Source organism: Pristiophorus japonicus, chromosome 3 (assembly GCF_044704955.1).
Source record: "Pristiophorus japonicus isolate sPriJap1 chromosome 3, sPriJap1.hap1, whole genome shotgun sequence".
In the NCBI taxonomy this organism is placed as follows: Eukaryota; Metazoa; Chordata; class Chondrichthyes; family Pristiophoridae; genus Pristiophorus; species Pristiophorus japonicus.
The window spans coordinates 244,333,837-244,356,365 of NC_091979.1; the positions used below are offsets into that span (position 1 = coordinate 244,333,837).

At 43.6% G+C, this 22,529-nt stretch overlaps 1 protein-coding gene across 2 annotated transcripts in view; it reads right to left on the reverse strand.

The window, feature by feature from the left end:
• Nucleotides 1–546: 546 nt before the first annotated feature.
• Nucleotides 547–22,529, reverse strand: part of mfsd13a (major facilitator superfamily domain containing 13A) — a 66,893-nt gene continuing 44,910 nt past the window's right edge. Inside the window, exons 5-9 of one of the 2 annotated variants that reach the window (XM_070876486.1) lie at nt 14,729–14,846; nt 11,227–11,323; nt 9,777–9,948; nt 5,573–5,766; nt 547–4,088 (exon numbers count right to left, since the gene is read on the reverse strand). In XM_070876486.1, the coding sequence (XP_070732587.1) occupies nt 3,835–4,088; nt 5,573–5,766; nt 9,777–9,948; nt 11,227–11,323; nt 14,729–14,846 (835 nt within the window). In that variant the 3' untranslated portion in view covers nt 547–3,834. Of the gene's footprint in view, nt 4,407–5,572; nt 5,767–9,776; nt 9,949–11,226; nt 11,324–14,728; nt 14,847–22,529 lie in introns of both variants that reach the window. The other variant, XM_070876487.1, reaches the window with a different exon arrangement.

Here is a 22,529-nt window from a genome sequence, read left to right on the forward strand (position 1 = left end):
TGATCTGGAGTGCACTACCCGAGAAGGTGGTGGAAAGGTGTGTGTGTGCACGTGTGAAGGGCCAGCTCAGACTGGGAGTACGTTCCTCCAATAGTCAAATAGTTGCCACGAATCGGCAAACAGGTTACAGCGGAGATGTCAGCGTGTGGAAATCACAACCAGAGCAGGAATAGATTCTGAAAAGTAACTTCACAAATAATTTCACTAAAAGCAATTTTCCCATGGCACACGAAACAACACTAACATTTTTCAAGGATGTTTTTTTTTTAAATCCAAAGTATCTTAAATTAGGGAGGAGGAGAAGAAGTTTAATTTAGTGTTTTTCTCTACACCGCTATCCCCGAACATTAAGTAACTGTGAGCAGAATAGAAATGGCACAAAATCAGGTTCAACCAGTGAGAAACTACTGCAGAACCACACATTCAAATTCTTAACTTAGCTAATTCAGCCCACAGAAAGCAAAAGTTTGATGAAAGATTCCACCTTTCAGATGCTGATTGACCTGCTGTTTATTTAAAAAAAACATGAAATATACATCAAGCAAATTTAAATGTTTTAAAACAAACAAGCCTTTATTTTGTGGATTGCCAAATGACATAATAGTTCAAAGGCCTTTATAATACTGTCGGGAACATTTAATATACAATGAAAGTTACTGGCTTTCTGCATCTTAAAAGCAGACTAGTGACTCATTTCACTGAAGTCATCGTCTCATTCCTCAACACAAACAATTAAGTATTCCAGGAATAAAAGAGGGTTTTGGATTATGTGTCACAATGCAATAGTGGTTTCCTTTAACAGCAAGTGTACAGAGAGATGTAAAGCACAATGTTTCTGTACAATCTGTGGGATGGAACTTCTGATCGGGGAGGAACAGGAGACTCCAACTACCCTCCAAATTGGTGTGAAATAGGATGCTAAAGTTGTAACGTAAACCCAAAGCCAGGACCTGAATGGGACTCCTTTGCTCCAGAATCAGGTCAGGGACCAAATCTCATTTTAACGTTACAACCAGACAGTAGATGCAACTGAAGTCAGGATCACTGCTTGGGAATTTCATCTGTGACATGCAACTGCAAATGGAAAAAAATAGATGCAGGTCGAACCTCCCTTATCCAGAACCATTCCCGGCCACCGGGTGGCGCATGTGCAGAACTCTGACATGAACAAATTGAAGTCCTTCCTCGCTGCTGACTTCCGCAAATTGCTGACCTGACCCCCCGCCCCCCATGATCTCTGCTACATTTCCAGCCCCATGCCAGCTAGCCCCGGTATCCCCTTGCTCAGTACATGTACCATCCAATTTAACGTGACCACCCCTCGTCCTGAAAAATCCCTTACCCAGAACATGCCAGGTCCCAAGGGTTCTGGATAAGGGAGGTTCAATCTGTACTCCAATTCAGCATGGCACTGTGCAACACAGCAGGTTCCACTTGACTGTACCACAGGGAGGGGCTGAGGCAGCTCCACTGCTGCGAGTTCCCAATCTGATGCTGCAGGGAAGAGCCGAGTGTTGGCCTGGCATTTCCCCACAATCAGCGTGGGAGAGTCTCGTATGCATCCTGACTGCTGACGCTGCAGCAGCATTGGCAGAGGTCTGGGAGCGAGTCTCCTGTCCATCATCCGAGCTGGGGACAGTAAGTGGCATGAGAGTAGCGAAAACACAGGAAAAGAAAACAAGTTATATTACCAAAAGGAACGGTGTCAAGGGACCAATAAGCAAAAGAACCATCTTGCTTTCCGAGTTGAAGTTGTAGCACAAGGCAAGGTATTCAGAACCTGATCTAGCCTCGCGCACACTCTCAAAATACATAATCGATTCTCAGCACTATTACAAAAATCTGATATGGCTTACATAATTATGAAGTTTAAAAAAAACAGGAATCTAACTGTATGAAGGACAGTTAAAATGAGCGATTATGAACATACAAAAATGATGGACGGGAAAGGACCAGCTGGTCCATCAAGCTTGCCCCACACTAAGATGGCCAGAGCAGCAATAACTAGATACTTCTTCCGCTCCAGCTCCCAGCCATGTAATCCCCTGGGAGAAGCAAAAAGAGAGAAAACCCCAGGACCAATAAAGGGAAATAATTCTCTGGAAAAATAAATATGCAAGAATGCATACAAGTATTTATTTAAAAAAATAATTTATGCACCTCTTTCTGAATATAATTGGCATCTCTGGTGCTGTTTATTCATTGTGCTATTGCTGATCATAATTGGACAGTCAAAATTATGCAGCTTTACAAGAGAAATTAATTTGATTTTAACACTCCTGTGAAGCACCTTGGGGATGTTTTACTCTAAAGGCGTTGTATAAATACAAGTTGTTAAGCACTTAATTTACAATAAAAGCTGGATGAATGAAGCTGGTTTAAGATCGACAAGTTTTAAGTGCAATAGATTCACAACTTATCTCAACAAACCAGCAACATCTCCAGAGCCTAGAGATCCTATGAAATAAACCATACTCGGCTTTCTTCGAGTTTCAGTTTGCACGTGAATATTGAATACTTATTACACTGCCAGATGATCTGGGACCCCCTTATAAAATGAACACGCTCAAGTATGATGCCCATAAACCTCCCTCAAGTTTCACCAAGAGCCTCCATTATGCTACGCAGATGTTGCCAAATTCTGCAGGTGTAAAACTCGCTAAAGCAGCATGTCTTGGTGTCCAGCAGCCACGTGCAATGAGTTCACATCTTGGGCTGAAGAAATTACTGGCACATTTGAGACAATTGGCAAAAGTTAAAAAATTGGTTAGGCACAAGGGTCTTATTAACCATTAGTCTTAAAATACTAGCAATTTGCTACATCAATGAGGTCTCCAAAAATTCAGAGATGCATCCAATTTTGTCTCTCTCCCATTGCCTTTACTGTTCGAGTGAATTCGGTTTCTCATGCAGGTGAAGGTCATTAATGCTGTGCAATGGAAAATTTCCCATTATGGACACCAAGTATCAGCATCAGGCACTCACTCCCAGGTTAGGTACAGCACGGTTAGATTCAGTGTATAGCTCTCTCTTCTCTACCCCAACAATGTGCCTCAGCCAACAACGTTACAGGAGTCCCTCTTCCTGTACCATTTCCTACATCAGCCATTCTGAAGCCTCAACGAGACTGCCAATTTCGTGCCAAATTAAGAAAAGTTTGACGCTCGAGGCTATGCCCACTAGCAACTGGAGCCAGATAGCCCAAACTCATTTCACATCCAGACAGTAGGGTGGCTTTGATTTGGGTGGAATTTGAACACAGCTCCAAGAGGTGAAATATCAATATCTAAGCCATTGCATCACCAAGTTCTTCCTCCTACCATTATGGACACAACTGCGCTATGTTGACGTTACAAAAGGTTACTCAGCACACATGCTCAGTGGTGTACAAAAATCAACATGACAATCCAATACATCTGCAAATGGTTAGCTCCAAAAGTGATGGATTGATGGCATTATATTCTGCTGAATCTCCCGGTGCAAGCGATAACGGACTCTGCAAATCTTAGGACCTTGTGCACTCTTAAGCTATCAAAATGTTCTTAAAAATGTACCCTGGGCTTCAAAGTACAATGTGTGGTCCCCTCTGGGGAATAAAAAAAAGTTAAAAAATTGGTTAGGCACAAGGGTCTCATTAACCATTAGTCTTAAAATACTAGCAATTTGCTACATCAATGAGGTCTCCAAAAATTCAGGCTCTACACAAAAAGATATTGGTCCACTGAAGGTAAAGACTTCCCTATCCTGAGCTGAAATGGCAGTCAATAAAGAGAGAGTTATGTCTAATCTACTAGACATGAAGGACCTTCACTGGCGTAGATTCAGGGCGGTGACCTATACCGCTTTAATGTCCTGCAGGCCCTCCTGATATGTACTCTGCCTCAATGATTTGATTGTCTGGAGTCTTTTACCATGGAGGCTGAACTGGGACCAGGCTAGAAGCTGCAGCACGGCGCACGTGATGGGGATGAAGACCAACAGGTAGAAGCAACCCTGGCGGATCGCCGACATCCAGGCTACATTTGGCTCCACCACTCGCTTCGTGCTCACGATATCACGGAGCGCATCATGCTCGAAGATGTCATAACCTGAAAAGCAAAAATTAGAGATCACTTAGCAAACTGGAAACAAGTGATACAAGAAATACTCATGAGATAATTTTACCTTAACTCGCCCAGCGGCAAACTGACAGAACCTGACCAGCAGTCAGTTTTATAGCCCGCCCGATTTTACTTTACAGTGACTTCAATGGAGAGTAAATGTGGGGTGTAAGATGGGCTGTTGATCTGATCCAGTTTCCTGGCGGGCGGGTTCAGCCAAATTCACCTCCACGGTCTCCAACCCGTGTTTGAGATACCTGTTGTCCTCAGCTCTTCGAATAGTGCCATGGGATGTTTAATGTCCACCTGAGGGGGCAATCAGGGTCTCAGTTCAACATCTCACTTGAAGGACGGAATCTCCAGCAATGCAGCACTCCCTCAGAACTGCACTCAAGTGCAAGCCTAGACTGTCTGCTCCGACTCAGACGAGTGCTACCCACTGAGCCAAAGCTGATAAGTTACTTTAGTAAACTAAGCTGCTGTGTTCTTGAGGAAAAAAAAGCAGTGTAGTTACTGGGCAGAATAGGCAATTCCATTCCTAAAAATTATTTTATGTTTTATAATGAATTTATAATGAATCTACTGAAATACATCCATGATCTACTGACAAAAGGAGCTCAAATGTGGGCGAGACCAAAACTAGGACCCATAAATAAGATAGTCACTAATAAATCCAATCGGGAATTCAGGAGAAACTTCTTTACCCGGAGTGGTTAGAATGTGGAACTCACTGCTACAGGGAGTAGTTGAGGCGAATAGCACAGATGCATTTAAAGGGAAGCTAGAGAAACACTGGAGAGAGAAAGGAATATGTTGATAGGGTTAGAAGAAAAGACTTGCATTTATATTGTGCCTTTCATGACCATCAGACGTCTCAAAGCACTTTGCAGCCAATTAAGCACTTTTGAAGTGTAGTCATTGTTGCAATGTGGAAAACGCGGCAGCCAACATGCGCACAGCAAACTCCCACAAACTGCAATGTGATAACGACCAGATAATCTGTTTTTGTTATGTGGATTGAGGAATAAATATTGGCCAGGACACCGGGGATAACTCCCCTGTTCTTCTTTGAAATAGCATGATGGGATCATTTACGTCCACCTGAGGGGGCAGACGGGGCCTCGGTTTAATGTCTCATCCAAAAGACAGCACCTTCGACATTGCAGCGCTCCCTCAGCACTGCACTGGAGTGTCAGCCTAGATTTATGTGCTCAAGTTCCTGGAGTGGGACTTGAACCCACAACCTTCTGACTGAGGAGAGTGTGGGAGAGAGTGGGAGGAGGCACATGTGCAGCATAAACACCTTCGTGGACCAGTTGGACTGAATGGCCTGTGTTTGTGCTGTACATTCTAAATGGAAGAAATGGAAGAGTAATTGTACTATAAAGGGAGTTGCAGCAGCCAGTGACCATGACACCAGTTAACAGTCTGCCAAATCAAATAATTAACTCAATAGGGATGAAATCAGCTACCTGTGTAAACATACAACAGCCATGTCCCGATTAATGGGGCAAACGTCTGTCCAGGTTTGGTTACCAAGGCAACCATTCCAAAGAGCAGTGCCGATGCCGCCTGCTTCCTCTTGTTCATCACAAAATCTTCATCCACAAGGTCGGAGATGACCAGGTTCAGGAGCTTGCAGGTCCCCTCTGTGAATACCCGGTTACTAGAAACAAACAAACAGTTAAAGATTGAAGCACAAAATAAAAAGAAAAGTTAATTAATGCAGTGGTTTTGAACTTGGAAAAAAACAAAGATATTTCTGCCCAGTGGTAAGGGAATCATAAAACTTGTAACCACATGTATAATAGAAATATTTCAATTCAAGTGTTGAGCAACATACATGATGCCAATTCATGGAAATAAAAAGACACCATCTGCTCTGAGCTGGAACACGTACACACGAGGAGGGATGGAAGTGGACATCACTCTTGTGAGAAACTGAGGGACAGTGTGGAGTTCCAGTTTGTAGAAATATGTGCTATTACAGGTAAATACATTTCCAAAAATGAACAAACTAACTTGTATTTGTATAGCGCCTTTTAGAACCTCAGGACATCCCAACAGTTTCACCTCCAATTAAGTCCTTTCTGAAGTACAGCCACGTTGTAATGTTTGGCTTTAAAGCACTTTGGGCTGTCCTGATGTAGTGAAAGGCGCTATATAAATGCAGGTGTGTTCGTTATATTGGCATCTGTGATGGTAGGGACCACAGGAGGACAAGATGGAACATCCACTTGGCACTTCTGGCTGCAAACACGTCAGCCTTGTATTTTACACTCACATGCTGGGCTCCGCCATCATTGAGGATGGAGCTGTTCATGGTGCCGCCTCCTCCCCCAGTTATTTGCTAAATTATTAAAGCACCATTCACGACTAGATGCGACAGGACTGCGGAGCTTTGACCTGATCCGTTGGTTGTGGGATCGCTTAGCTCTGTCTATAGCATTGCTGCTTTCGCTGTTTAGCATGTATGCTGTCCGATGTTGTAATTTCATCAGGTTGGACACCTCATTTTCAGGTAGGCCTGGTGCTCCTCCCAGCATGCTGTTCAACATGAGGAGTGAGAAATATGATGGGCAACAAGGTTGCAGATTGTTTTGGTATACAGCCAGTTGCTGCTGATGGGCCACAGCACCTCATGGATGCCCAGTTTTGAGCTGGGGGATTTGTTCCGAATCTATCCCATTTAGCACGATGGTAGTGCCACACGACACTGGAGATGTTCTCAGTGTGAGGAAGGCACTTGGGTGAGCACGAGGACTGTGTGGTCACTCCTAGTATTGCTGTCACAGACATACACATCTGCAACAGGTAGATTGGCGACTACAAGGTCAAGTAAATCGTGTTGGTTCTCTCACTACCTACTGCAAGCCCACTCTGGCAGCTATGTCCTTCAAAACTCGGCCAGTGGTGGTACCACCATGCCACTTTTTTTAAATTGATGGAGCATGGGCCTTACGCTAAACATTCGTACGGTCTTCCACCAGCCTGTTCTCGCCGCACAGCACTACCCCGCCCCCCCCCCCCCAGTCATTAAGATCCACGGCGCGGCCCTGGACAACGTGGACCATTTCCCATACCTCGGGAGCCTCTTAACAAAAGCAGATAATGATGAGGAGATTCAACACTGCCTCCAGTGCGCCAGCGCAGCCTTTGGCTGCCTGAGGAAAACGAGTGTTTGAAGATCAGGCCCTCAAATCTACCACCAAGCTCATGGTCTACAGGGCTCAGAGGCATGGACCATGTACAGTAGACACCCCAAGTCGCTGGAGAAATACCATCAACAATGCCTCCGCAAGATCCTACAAATGCCCTGGGAGGACAGACGCACCAACATTAGCGTCCTCGATCAGGCCAACATGCCCAGCATTGAAGCACTGACCACACTTGATCAACTCCGCTGAGCAGGCCATATTGTCCGCATGCCGGATACGAGACTCCCAAAGCAAACTCGGAACTCCTTCATGGCAAACGAGCCATGGGTGGACAGAGGAAACGTTACAAGGACACCCTCAAAGCCTCCCTGATAAAGTGCAACATCCCCACCAACACCTGGGAGCCCCTGACCAAAGACCACAGAGTGCAGGAAGTGCATCCGGGAGGGCGCTGAGCGCCTGGAGTCTCATTGCCGACTGCATGCAGAAAACAAACGTAGACAGCGGAAGGAACGCGCAATAAACCTGTTCCACCCTCCCTTACCCTCATTGATTGTCTGTCCCACTTGTGACAGGGACTGTGGCTCTCATATTGGACTGTTCAGTCACCTAAGGGCTCATTCTAAGAGTGGAAGGAAGTCTTCCTCGATTCTAAGAGACTGCCTATTATGATTTGTTGATAGACATTGCAGTTTCCCACCCAGAGTACATTCAGTGCCCTTACTACCATTAGTGCTACCTCCAAGTGGTGTACAACATGGAGGTGTATGGATTCATCAGCGGAGGGAGGTAATCAGGAGTGTTTTAAGAGGACTGAGTGTTTGAATTGATTGGCGGGGGGGGGGGGGGGGGAAAGAGAGAAGGTAACGAGAGATACTTTTAACTTTTATAAAAGTTGAATTTAATTGAAAGACATAAGAGCACAACTGGATCAATGTTTGAACTCACCAGCAAGCAGTAACCAGGAATTGTAAATAGAACTAGGCATCTTAATGAATTCCTGGCAATGCTAATGACAGTCATACTATAAGGCAATGATATACACAATACTAAGCTCATTAATAGAAACTAGAGTAACAAAATGAACCTTAAGGCACAAATTTGTATCAATTATAATACACCCGAAGACAAGACCAAATGTGGACCAGAAATGCTTCCTAAATGTAAACTGCAACATATTTACATTATGGGAGGAAGGAATGCTTCTTTTGTTTGTATTCAAGTTACTAAGGAACAAACTTATTGTTCGTTTCGTATATTTCTGATCCAACAGCCAGCAGACCACAATGTAACTGTCACTCAAGATTAAATCAGTTAGCTTTTGGGTCCTGTTGTCAATACATTATTTGATTCCAATACATGTACCTTTTTAAAGGCTACCGTGCCAGCAGTCAATACAGAAGGACCTAGTAATATCAAAGTAATATGGACCGCATGACCAGAAATTCAGACTTCTATTAATTTGTAGAAGCATCATTGGGAGCCCATTGTACTGCTATGTGGCTCGTGTCTTTAGCACATGGCGCTGTGAGTATATTTACCGGCACTGTATTTTACTAGTTTTGTTTGTTCAGCTAGACTGGAGTTTCAGTTCATCAGCTTTCAATAGTGTGTGGTGCTATTAAATCTGGATATTTGTTTTATGAGGATGTTATAAATAACAAATTAAGCAAATGGTAGCATAAATTTAATTTTGAAATTGTGTGGGGTTGGAAGAAGTCAAAAATGCTATTCAACTCCTTTTTAAAATCCTCCAATATATATTGATCAATCTAAATATATTCACCATTTACGTCAAAGAGAATACAAGGGAAAACAGTTTACTAGGTATGGTCCTTAGCAGTGACCCTGCAGTAGTGTCTGATCTCCTTGTGAGGGGTACATCTAAGCAACCGTGATCACTGAATAACCAGATGAGAGTTGATTATGCAAATCACTGCTGCAGATAATTTAATGCTAGTGTCAGGTTTCACAAGCGCCACATCTTCAAAAATGAGGGGGATTTGGAAAAGGCTAATTGAATACGAATGATGATATTACAGAAGAAAAATTGGAATTCTTTTAAATCTATACTTATGGACAGGGAAGCCATGCAAGTGTGTTAATTAAAAGGATGGTATATGGTAAAGTGAAAACTAAATGGCTTGACCTATAGATAAATTACTGTAAAAAGTATTTTTACCACATATAATGAAAATAACACTCAAAAGAACAGGGACAGGTATAAGCTCCTGAAGTGTAAAAATCTGAATTCTTGCTGTTTGGGTGGAGTTGAGGGCCAACATCCATGCACCTGAATGGGGCTTCTTGGGGGCAGTGAAGGGGAAGAAGTGGCTAGAAACAAAGTGATACATGTCCCCAATTTCCTTTTCTTCAGCTTTTCCACAAGACAATAAAAAAATTTGAAGCTATTGCTTTTCACTGGTAACTAGACCAACAAAATGACTGATCATGGAGTCAACACGCTTAGCAAATGTTTTCCAACGTTGCAAGTTCTATAGAGGAACTGCTGCTATACCTGGCTATGAAGAAACAAAGCAGGTAGATTTGATCTGGTCCCGCCAGCAACATGATCAAGCTCAGCACCAGTTTCAAGAAGAATAACCATCGGATAACCATATACACTCCAAATCTGTGGCACAGTGACAGGAAGTAGAGGTTGTTTAAATGTGGAGCAATGTACGATGCACCTAAAAAAAAAAGGGGGAAAAACACATGTTTTCAATGTTTCCCCATTTTATTCCATTCTTGGAGCATTCCTCTGTGTTTTCTTCTCCAGCCAGAAAGAAAAATAAAAACAATCTAGCCTTGCTCACTTCTTCACAATTCAGTTCCACAAACAAGCTGGTAAATGCACTGAGCAGTATAGAAGTTCATCTGAACCTTAAACCTAGGACCTGTACATTGAAGATTTAATTTGCTACAGTGTCAGCACTCTTATCTGAAGGCCTTGGGTTCAAGCTCCACTCCAGACACCTGAGCACATAATCCAAAGCGACACTTTAGTGCAGTACTGAGGGAGTACTCCACTGTTAAAAATGGCATCTTTCAGATCAGGTGGTCATTAAAAAGAACCCATGGCACTAAAGAGCAGCATGGGAGATCTCCCAGTGTTCTGACCATCATTCAAACCTTAATCAACAGATTATTGGATCCTTTATCTCAATGCTGTTTGTGGGACCTTGGTGTGTGCATTACAATTGCGAGTACACTTCTAAAGCGCTTTGGGATGGCCCAAGGTTGTAAATGTGTTATATAAATGCAAGTTCTTCATTTCTTTCTAACCTACTTGGCCATCTTAACCCGTTTAGCTATTTACATCGTCACTGACTCTATCCCTCTCCCTGGCCACTGTGAGGCTGAACCAGACTGTTTGCAACCTTGAGGTCCTGTCTGACCCATATCTGCTCCATCATCAAGACCACCTATTTCCACCTCTAACCCTACCAGTCACTGCTCCACCTTAGCTCGTCTGCTGCTTACACACTCATCCATGCCTTTGTTACCTGTAGACTCCACTATTCCGGAAGTTATCCCCAGTGTCCTGTTTATCCCTTAATCAACATCGCTGAAACAGATTATCTTGTCATTATCACACTTTTCCTACATTACAACAGTAACGACAAAAGTACTTCAAAAAGTACTTAATTGACTGTAAACTGCTTTGGACGTCCAGATGTCATGGAAGGCGCTATAGAAATGCAAGGTTTTTTTAATCCCAATACTTTCCTGGTTGGCGATAAAGCGGACTTCACACCCCATCTTTATCTTTACTGTACTACTTCACCAAATAACAGTGCAAACAAGTTATGTTTAAAACACAGTACCCATACAAAAAGAAGCCTCCGCCTCCAATGCCAATTCAGCTTTCTCTCAATGTGTCACTTCATCAGACTTTCTCCTATTGGAGAAAAAAAATACCATGCCGTTGAACTGGTCAATTATCAGCTCTATGATCACAGACTTACCTAGGAGAAAGGAACCGGTGGAGAGCGAAATTCTGTCTGAAAGGAGGTGCTCCAGAAACAGTGGGAAGAAATTACTGTTGAAGTGGCAGTGAAATACCTTTTTAAAAAAAAAAAGTTTGTATTTAATATCAGCTGATCAGAAAAATGCCTTACTACATTATACAACCAAATTTCTGCCCTTTTCATACTTTTTTGTCTGAAATATTACTGTGATGATGATTCTGTACGATTCTCCTCCACCCAAGCTCTTCCTGCCCCTCTGATAGCAGCAATTCACATCTAACCATTGTGGAACAGTATACAAAACCTCCAACCTGCCATGGTACATTGAATTATCTTGCACTATACTCAGGCTTTCCATTATGCTTTGGTCTTTTCTTGTGAAATACATCAAAATACAGGGCTGAAATTCTTTCCTGTTACAACATCTCAAAAACTGTGCATTGTAATCCAGATCTATCAGTTGAGAGAGAGAATAGAACCATTGCACAAAAGACCATTACATAAGAGCCCACCTCCCAAAATTCAACTACCAAGTGCACAAAAATAAATATCTTGGGTTATTCAGAGACAACACTGCCATTCTTTCTTCCACCCGCCGCCCCCGCCCCAATGAGACATTAAACCAAGGCTTCGTCTGCCCTCTCAGGTGGATGTGAAAGATCCCATGGCACTATTTTGAAGAAGGGCAGGGGAGTTATCCCTGGTGTCCTGGCCAATATTTATCCCTCAATCAACATTACTAAAACAGATTATCTGGTCATTATTACATTGCTGCTGTGGGAAAATTTGCTGCTGCGTTTCCTACAGTAGAACGGGGACTACATTCCAAAAAGTACTTCATTGGTTGTAAAGTGCTTTTGGAAGTCCAGTGGTCATGAAAGGCGCTTTATAAGTGCCAGTCATTTTTTTAAAACATTTTTTAAAGGGGGCTCCTGGAGTTTACCCCACTGCTGCCCGCCCCTTCTTAGTCCCAAGTGTCATTCCACCTTCCCCCGCAGAGTCAGAAGAACATAAGAAATAGGAACTGGAGTAGGCCATACGGCCCCTCGAGCCTGCTCCGCCATTCAATAAGATCATGGCTGATCCGATCATGGACTCAGCTCCATTTCCCTGCTCACTTCCCATAACCCCTTATTCCTTTATCGTTTAAGAAACTGTCTATTTCTGTCTTAAATTTATTCAATGTCCCAGCTTCCACAGCTCTCTGAGGCAGCAAATTCCACAGATTTACAGCCCACAGAAGAAATTTCTCATCTCACTTTTAAATGTGCGGCCCCTTATTCTAAGATCATGTCCTCTAGTTCTAGTCTCCCCCATCAGTGGAAACATCCTCTCTGCATCCATCTTGTCAAGCCCCCTCATAATTTTATATGTTTCGATAAGATCACCTCTCATTCTTCTGAATTCCAATGAGTAGAGGCCCAACCTACTCAACCTTTCCTCATAAGTCAATCCCCTCATCTCCGGAATCAACCTTGTGAACCTTCTCTGAACTGCCTCCAAAGCAAGTATATCCTTTCGTAAATATGGAAACCAAAACTGTACGCAGTATTCCAGGTGTGGCCTTACCAATACCCCGTACAACTGTAGCAAGACTTGCCTGCTTTTATACTCTGTCCCCTTTGCAATAAAGGCCAAGATTCCATTGGCTTTCCTGATCACTTGCTGTACTATCCTTGTGTTTCATGCACAAGTACCCCCAGGTCCCGTTGTACTGCAGCACTTTGCAATCTTTCTCCATTTAAATAATAACTTGCTCTTTGATTTTTTTCTGCCAAAGTGCATGACCTCACACTTTCCAACATTATACGCCATCTGCCAAATTTTTGCCGACACACTTAGCCTGTCTATGTCCTTTTGCAGATTTTGTGTGTCCTCCTCACATTGCTTTTCCTCCCATCTTTGTATCGCCAGCAAACTTGGCTCAGTCCCTTCTTCCAATTCGTTAATATAGATTGTAAATAGTTGGGGTCCCAGCACTGATCCCTGCGGCACCCCATTAGTTACTGGTTGACAACCAATGAACCATTTATCCCAACTCTCTGTTCCTGTTAGCCAATCCTCTATCCATGTTAATATATTACCCCAACCCATGAACTTTTATCTTGTACAGTAACCTTTTATGTGGCACCTTGTCAAATGCCTTCTGGAAGTCCAAATACACCACATCCACTGGTTCCCCTTTATCCACCCTGTTAATTACAACCTCAGAATTCGAGCAAATTTGTCTTGACTGCACAATTGAGACGGCCCTAATTTATTAACCAATCTTTCCCAATTCATACTATCCAGGAGTGCATCTTCTCTGTCAAATCTCCAAAGGCAGGGTGAACAGAGTGCAGCTTGGAAGTCTCGCAATTTCATTTTTTTTCCTCCATTCAAGATGGAATGTTACAGAACTGACAATTCTCCATACTTTCTGTACACCAAAGGCCAGCATCAAGTAGTATCAGGTCAGGATACAAAGTGAAGCTTTCTATGAAAATGAACTGGTCAACTGTAAACAGAAATGTGCATTTTCTCTCACTATATCTAGGCAATGCTGACTTTTCTCTGACCAGGTATATCATGTAAAAAGTTGATTGGTATGTTCACTTTTACAGTGAAGACATTTACATACAAGTCACCTCAGGCTGAGATTTCTTCTGTCCCCAATTTCCAGAGTTACTTGGGTGACTTCAGTGGAATATCCATCAACAGGTGATTAAGTCACAAGCGATTTCCCAGCATTCAGTAATACAATCGCAAAGGCTGTTCACTTCCACCTCTAACCTCGCCCATCTCCACCACGACCTCAGGCTATCTGCTGCTGAAGCACTCATTCATGGCTTGGTTACCTCCAGACTCCAGTATTCCAATACTTTCCTGGCTGGCCTCCCATACTCGACCCTTTAAACTACAGTTCATCCAACACTCTGCGGCCCGTATCCTATCCCGCACACCCACCTCGTGTGCTTGCTGATCTACATTGACTCACGGCCCCCCACCCCACCCCAATGCTTTAAATTTAACATTTTCATCCTCCTGTTTAAATCTCAAGTCCTTTCCCTTCGCTATCGCCATAACCTCCAGCTCTACAGCTTGTATTTATTTAGATCCTCCTGTACTCTCTGACTTTGGCCTTGTGCATCACCCCCTCTTCTCTACTGGTGGCTGTACCTTCAGTTGTCTCGGTTCCAAGGTCTGGAATTCCTTTGGAAAACCCCTGTGCCTCTCTACAACTCTCTCTTCCTTAAAACCCACCTCCTCTACCAATATTTCTTTGCCTTGACATGCACTGTGTGCTATTACGCCTCAGTGAAGCACTTGGGATGTTTTACAACATTAAAGACGCTATATTAATACAAGTTGTGTCGTTGTGCAAGGCTGGAGGTGTCATTCTGCAATCCTTGCATGTTTAGACAGCATTAGCTGACGTGCTCTGTCAAATATCTCATTGGGAAATATTAAGTAGCAGGCTGAAAAGGGATGCCACGGAAAGTAGTTGAGCTGGACTCACCTGCACCAGGTTCATTGACACAAACCAAGCAAAGTTGCGGTGCCTGGATAGTTGTTTCAGGTATTCTGCCAGTGTCAGTGTCTGTTCCTGAGCAAGAGGCGCATGACTAATGTACAACCTGTGCAGAATCCAGAATAAAGGATCGCATTAGAAAAGTCATTTTCGTGGTTAATTTGAGACCAGTACCGGTCCTGGATGTCCAAAACTCTCAATTCCTCTCTCCTCCCATGAGTCAGAAACTTTGCAGTCCACAAGGGGAATTTTGAACCATTTAAAAAAAATAATTCTCAAGGGAGAGGGTGAGTTGAGCGAAATTAGAGTACTATTTTTCAACATGATTATTGTACTTCAATAAACAGTCATTTCATCAGTTCTATGTTTCAACCTTTATCATGTTTTCCACAAACAACTTCTTTTGATTTAGGCTAGGGCAATGAAAGTAGGTTAAGTGTAGGGATTGTGAATAAGCATTTTAATCTATAGAAGCACCCAGCTGCTACTGAACGTTGATAGCTTGCAATGATATGGCATCTTTAACATAGGAAAACCTTTCAAAGTGCTTCAGAGTTGTAAAGGGAAAATTGATGCACAGCTAAATGAGATAATAGAAACATAGAAACACAGAAATTTACAGCGCAGACGGAGGCCATTTCGGCCCGCGCCGGCCGACAAAGAGCCACACGGCCCTTGGTCAGCAGCCCTAAAGGTTACATATAAACCTTATGAACAATGACGGACGAAACTAGTCCAGGAGATCACCCTGGCCATATTCTATTCCCTGCAGTACTTACCATTTATCTGCTCCGTCCAAAAGGTCATCCAGCCTAATCCCAATTACCAGCTCTAGGTCCGTAACCCTGCAGGCTGCTGCACTTGAAGTGCCCATCCAACCATCTCTTAAGATGTGAGGGTTTCTGCATCCACCACTCTTCCAGGCAGCGAGTTCCAGATCCCCACAACCCTCTGCTTAAATAAGCTCCCCCTCAAATTCCCTCTAAACCTTCCACCAACCACCTTAAAACTATGCACCCTCGTAATAGAACCCTTCACCCATGGAAATAGAACCTTCCTATCCACTATGTCCAGGCCCCTCAATATTTTGTACACCTCAATGAAGTCTCCTCTGTTCCAATGAGAAAAAACCCAGCCTATCCAATCTTTCCTCATAACTAAGATTCTCCATTCCAGACAGCATCCTAGTAAATCTCCTCTGCACCTTCCCTAGTGCAATCATGTCCTTCCTACAATACGGCGACCAGAACTAACGCAATACTCTAGCTAACCAAAGTATTATACAATTTAAGCATAACCTCCCTGCTCTTATATTCTATGCCTCGGCCAATAAAGGCAAGCATTCCGTATGCCTTCTTAACCACCTGGCCTGTACTTTCAGGGATCTGTGGACAAGCACTCCAAGGTCCCTTTGTTCATCAACACTACTAAGTGGCCTACAGCTTAATGTGTATACCCTTTCCTCATTAGCCCTCCAAAAGTGCATCGCCTCACATTTCTCTGAATTAAATTCCATTTGCCACTGCTCTGCCCACCTGACCAGTAGATTGATATCCTCCTACAGCCCATGACTTTCCTCTTCATTATCAACCACACAGCCAATTTTAGTGTCGTCTGCAAACTTCTTAATCATACTCCCTATATTCAAATCTAAATCGTTGATATATACCACAAAAAGCAAGGGTCCCAGTACTGAGCCCTGTGGAACCCCACTGGAAACATCCATCAATCATTACCCTTTGTTTCCTTCCTCCAAGCCAATTTTGGATCCAACTTGACACTTTGCACTGTATCCCATGGGCTTTAACCTTCATGACCAATCTACCATGTGGGACCTTATCAAAAGCTTTGCTAAAGTCCATATATACTACATTGTACGCGCTACCCTCATCGACCCTCTTGGTTACCTCCTCAAAATATTCAAACAGGTTAGTCAGACACGATCTTACCTTAACAAATTCGTGCTGACTGTCCCCAATTAATCCTTGCTTTTCCAAATGCAGATTTATCTTGTTTTTCAGGGGTTTTTCCAATAATTTTCCCACCGAGGTTAGGCTGACAGGCCTGTAATTACTCGGCCTGTCCCTTTCTCCCTTCTTAAACAAGGGTACTACATGAGCAGTCCTCCAATCCTCTGGCACCATGCTCAGATCCAAAGAGGACTGGAAAATGATGGTCAAGGCTTCCGCTATTTCCTCTTTTAATTCGCTCAACAGCTGGGATGCATTTCATCCGGGCCTGGAGACTTATCTACTTTCAAAGCTGCTGAACCCCTTAACACTTCCTCTCTCATTCTATTTATTTCATCCAGAATATCACACTCCATGATAGCAGTATCTGCATTGCCTCTTTCCTTTGTGAAAACAGATGCAAAGTATTCGTTAAGAACCCTCCTAACATCTTCTGCCTCCACACAAAGATTACCCTCATGGTCCCTCCCCTTTCTTCAGTTACCCTCTTACTCAATATATTTATAGAACATCGAAAGGTTTTCCTTAATTTTACTGGCCAAGAATTTCTCATGCTTTCTCTTAGCATTCCTAATATCCTTTTTAATTTTGCCTCTTAACTTTCTATATTCCTCTAAAGATTCTATAGTATTTAGCGGTTGATATATGACATAAGCGTTCCTTTTTTCCTTAACCCTCCCCTGTAAGTCCCTAGACATCCAGGGAGTTCTAGAATTATTTTTCCAAGCTTTTTTCTTTAAGGGCACATGTTTGACCTGAGTCTTCCGGATCTCCTCCTTAAATGCCTCCCACTGTTCCGACACTGATTTACCCACAAGTAGCAAAATTAGCTTTTCCCCAATTTGGAACTTTTATTCCAGGCCTAATCTTGTTCTTATCCATAACCAACTTGAATCTGACTGAATTATGGTCACTGGCACCCAAGTGCTCTCCCACTACCTGCCCAGCTTCATTCCCCAAAACTAAATCCAAGACCGTTCCCCCCCCGCCCCACCCTCGTGTTGGGCTTGCTACATACTGACTAAAAAAGTTCCCTTGAATACATTTCAAGAATTCTGCACCCTCTATACTCTTCACACTAAATTTGTCCCAATCAATATTTGGATAGTTAAAATCCCCTACTATTACTACCCTATGGTTTTTGGACTTCACAGCAATTTGCCTATATATTTGCTCCTCTATCTCCCTCCCACTGTTTGAGAGTCTATAATACAAGCCCAGCAGTACGATCGCCCCTTTTTTATTTTTCAATTCGACCCATATGGCTTCATTTGATGATCCCTCTAACATATCATCCTTCCTCACCGCTATAATATTTTCTTGAATCAGTACCTTTTTGTACCCCCCTCTCTATCTTGTCTAAAAATCCTGTAGCCAGGAATATTGATCTGCCAAACCTGCCCCTCTTTCAGCCATGTTTCTGCAATGACTACAATGTCATACTCCCAAGTGTCTACCTGTGCTCTTAGCTCATCCGCCTTATTTGCTAGACTCCTTGCATTAAAGTATATACCATTCAGCAGAGGAAGACCTCCTTGCTTGATATGTAATGTATGTAAACTTTACTAATGAGTAAAGACTTGCCACCAGGGGGCCCACCTGTGGGAGACCCAAGGGTCACCTGTACACCCCGGGCAAGCATAAAAGGCAGTCTACCATGCTGCTTCCTCACTTTGGAGTTACGTTAAAGAGACCAAGGTCACAACAGTTTGAGCTTACAGCACAGTCTTGTAGAGTTATTCCGAACACCACTTGGTACATACTAGACCCGGTTTCCTCTACCTTACAGATTTGCTTTTGAGATTCTTGCTATCCAATTTCAGCTTTACTTTCTTCCGTTTTGAATTCATTCTCAGGTTCCCATCCCCCAGCCAAGCTAGCTTAAATTCCCAAACAGCACTAACAAAACTCCCCGCGAGGATATTGGTCCCGGTGCTGTTGAGGTGCAACCTGTCCGGTTTGTACAGGTCCCATCTCCCCCAGAAGCGGTCCCAATGACAAGAATTTAAAGCCCTCCCTCCTACACCAACTTTCCAGCCACATGTTCATCCTCTCTATCCTTCTATTCTTATACTCATTAGCACGTGGCACCGGTAGTAACAGAGATTACTACCTTTGAGGGCCTATCCTTTAATTTTCTTCCTAGCTCCCTGAATTCTTCCTGTAGGACCTCATCCCTTATTTTACCTGTCGTTGGTCCCGATATGGACCACGACCTCTAGCTGTTTACCCTCCCACCCGCCCGCCCCCCCAGGATGCCCTGCATCTGCTCTGTGACATCTTTGAACCTGGCATCAGGGAGGCACAAAACCATTCGGGAGTCATGTCTACGGCCGCAGAAACGCCTGTCTGTTCCCCCAACTATAGAATCCCCTATCACTAGAGCTTTTTTGTTCTTCGTCCCTCTCCCCTGTGCAGCTGAGCCACCCATGGTGCCTTGGAATTGGCTCTGGCTGTACTCCCCAGAGGCACCATCATCCTTACCGATACTCAGGAGTGAATATTGGTTTGAAAGCAAGCTTCACATGCCCTTCACAATAGCAAATGATATTAGACACAGCATTATTAATGACATGGAAAGGAGAGAAGACTGTCCCCACTGCTTTCAAAAACTCTGATTTCACTAATTGCAGTTCCTCTATGATTTTAGGCTCTAGATCAAGTTTCCCAAAACCAAAGTGTCTCAGAATTGGTTTGAAACCTGGTGGGGGGGGGGAAACTCCTGGGCTACCTGCCGAGCACACTTACTACATCTGGTGGTCACCCACTTCCCCTCTACCTGCACGCCTTTAAGCTGCGGGGTGACCACCTCCTGAAACGTGCTATCCATGTAGTTCTCAGCCTCGTGGATGCACCTTATTGACTCCACCCGCTGCTCCAGCTCAAACATGGAGCTCGAGCAGTTGAAGCTGGAAACACCTCCTGCACACATGGTTGTCTAGGCTGCACAAAGCGTCCAGGACTTCCCACATGCCGCAGGATGTGCACTCCACGGGACTGAGCTGCACTGCCATCCCTCTAATTAGCCTTCTCTAGTTTAAAATCTACTTAAAAAGAGAGGAGAGCGAGCTACTTACCAACTCACCTCACCGACCTCAGTGGCCTCCCAAACTTACCGACCTCAGTGGCCTCCCAACCTAAAAGCGAGAAAAGAGAGCTACTTACCAACTCACCTCACCGACCTCAGAGGCCTCCGAACTCCCAGTCGCCGAACTCACAGGGCCTACCTATTCGCCGACCTCCGGGCCTTACCGACTCGCCGACCTCCCAAGATGCCAGGAAGGGTGTTCAAAAGCTTGGTCAAAGAGTTTTACGAGGAGAGGGTGGCATTAAGGTGGAGGATTTAGAGAGGGGTTTTAAGAGCGTGGAATTTATTGATCAATGGGAACTATTGTAGCCTTCGATGCTCTAATAATGACTCCATGAGGCAATGTGTTGTACTTTAACTGTAGTGACCTTAGTCCTTTTTGTGAACTGCAGAGTGAGGATTATACCTTGTGGCCTGCCTTTTATACTAGGCCAGGCACACCTGTACAGGTAACCTACAAGTCTCCCACTGCTGTGCCCTCTGGTGGCACACCTTGTGATATTACCAACAGTAGCCATGTAAGATACATGACAGGAACGACCACCAATGATTGCACGAGAGTCCAGTGTCAAAAGAATGGAAAGTTCGGGGTGGGAAGTTGTAGGAGGAGTGTATTGGAGGAGAGAGGCCACAAAGTTATTGAAACACAAAGATGAGAACTTGGAATTGGAGGCCCTGGGAACCAGGAGCCAATGTCGGTTAGTGAGGGCAGAGATGATGGAGGAGTGGGTCCTGGTGCAAGATACGACACAGGCAGCAGAGTGGTAAGGGAAAGAGAGTTTGTGGCGGGGACCAAAGTCGATGGGTTTGGTCTTTTCAATCTTTAACTGGAGGAAATTGCGACTCGTCCAGGACTGGATGTGGACAAGCAGTCTCACAACAGAGGGAGTATAGGGGTTGAGGGAGGTGGTGGTGTCAGGCTTGGGTTGGGTACCATCAGCATGCATGTGAAAGCTGACCCCATGTCTGCAGATAGTGTCGCTAAAGGCCAGAGTATAGATGAGGAGGAACGTGCTAAAGATAGATCCTTGCGGGGGTGGGGGGGTGGGAGAACTCCAGTAGTAACTAGAAAGGGCAGAAGAAAAGCCATTGTTGGAGTTCCTTTGGCTACAATCAAATAGACAAGAATTTTATCGCGCAAGGGCAGTCCCAGAAAGCTGGACAGCAGAGGATCGGTGTTGAAGGACAATGTCAAAAGATGCGAAGAGTTCAAACAGCATGAGGAGAGATAGTACACCATGGTCACAGTCACCGAGGATGTCATTTGTGATTTTCATTAAGGCCATTTCAATACTGCGGCAGGGGTGAAAACCAGATTGCAGAGATTCAAAGAGTCTTGCAAGAAAGAAGGGCACAGATTAGGGAGATGACAATGTGTTAAAGGACTGGAAAAGACGTCAATCAGCATTGTTCCCTTCAGAGCCACTTGTTGAGAATGCCCGTAAGCAGGCTTCAGCCAAACAGGCCTCTTGCCAATTGTGAAGAATCAAAATTACAACTTTCATAGGAGTAATTACAATAAACTTAAAATATACACAAGTTTGAAAACATGAGACTTCAAACAAAAGGTCCAGGTATGGGGTATCTTGCATTAAAAGCACTCCCCACGCTTCTCCTCCCACCCCCCCCCAAAAAAAAAATGTATGTTCCTTTTACAGAGAAAAAGTACAACACAATAATTGTGGCATATATGAACTGTGCAACCAGCACAACTATTAACCAGAGAGACAATCCCCAATGCGAGTTGGTGACTGTTCCTTCCATTTAGGATTAACTCAAGCTTTCCCATAATGTTGCATTAGCAATTCAATTTTTTCAACAACAAAAAAAACTCCCAATAATACCCGAGGTCTCTCACAAGCCACTCAAATGCCAAGCACATTTATTCTCTCACCCCCAGGCTGCTAAGATTAAGCTAGTATTTAACCAACACTCTCAGCAATCGTGTGAAATGTCAAAATAAATGGATGCTGTTTTGGATATCCCTCCCTACAGGCAGATCATCATAGGCAGCCCTCGAATCGAGGTTTACTTGTTTCGTCAAAAAGTTCACAGGTGTTTCAATGAAGGACCTAAAATTCCACATCCCAAACTAAATCTTGAAGGGTGGAAGATGCCTGTGCGTGGATTTTTTTTTTTTTATAAACGTGGGGTGGCCGTTCACAGGCATACCAATAGGGTCTATACAAGTGCTAAAAGTCAATTGAAGAAACTTTCAAATTTAAGATCTCAAATGACATTAGAGTGACTAACTCCTAAAGAGAGGGAATTTAGATATTTGGCAAGTACTGGAGTTTGGCAAAGTAACTGGTTGTGACCAGAATCCCACAAAAGGAGACAAGACTTCCAATGTAGGTTTTCTATTCATTAGACTCGAGAGTAATTAAATGTTCACATAACGAGGAGGTGCTTTTAACGTCTGGACTCTTAACCGGATTACATTGAGCACTAAATATCAACGTGATAATGGGCTCAAGTTTCGGCTCGAGTTGCTCCTATTTTTTTGGAGCAACTAGCTTACAATGGAGTATCTTAGAAATTGCAATTCTCGGCATTTAGTTTGCTCCAATTCTACTGAGTTAGAATAGTTTTGTTTTAGAACAGTTTTTTTTCCCCCCAAAAGGGGGCGTTATCAGCCACTTACACCTGTTTTGCAAGTTTAGGCAGCGAAAACTTACTCCAAACTAACTTAGAATGGAGTACATGTAGATTTTTGTACGCTCAGAAAAAC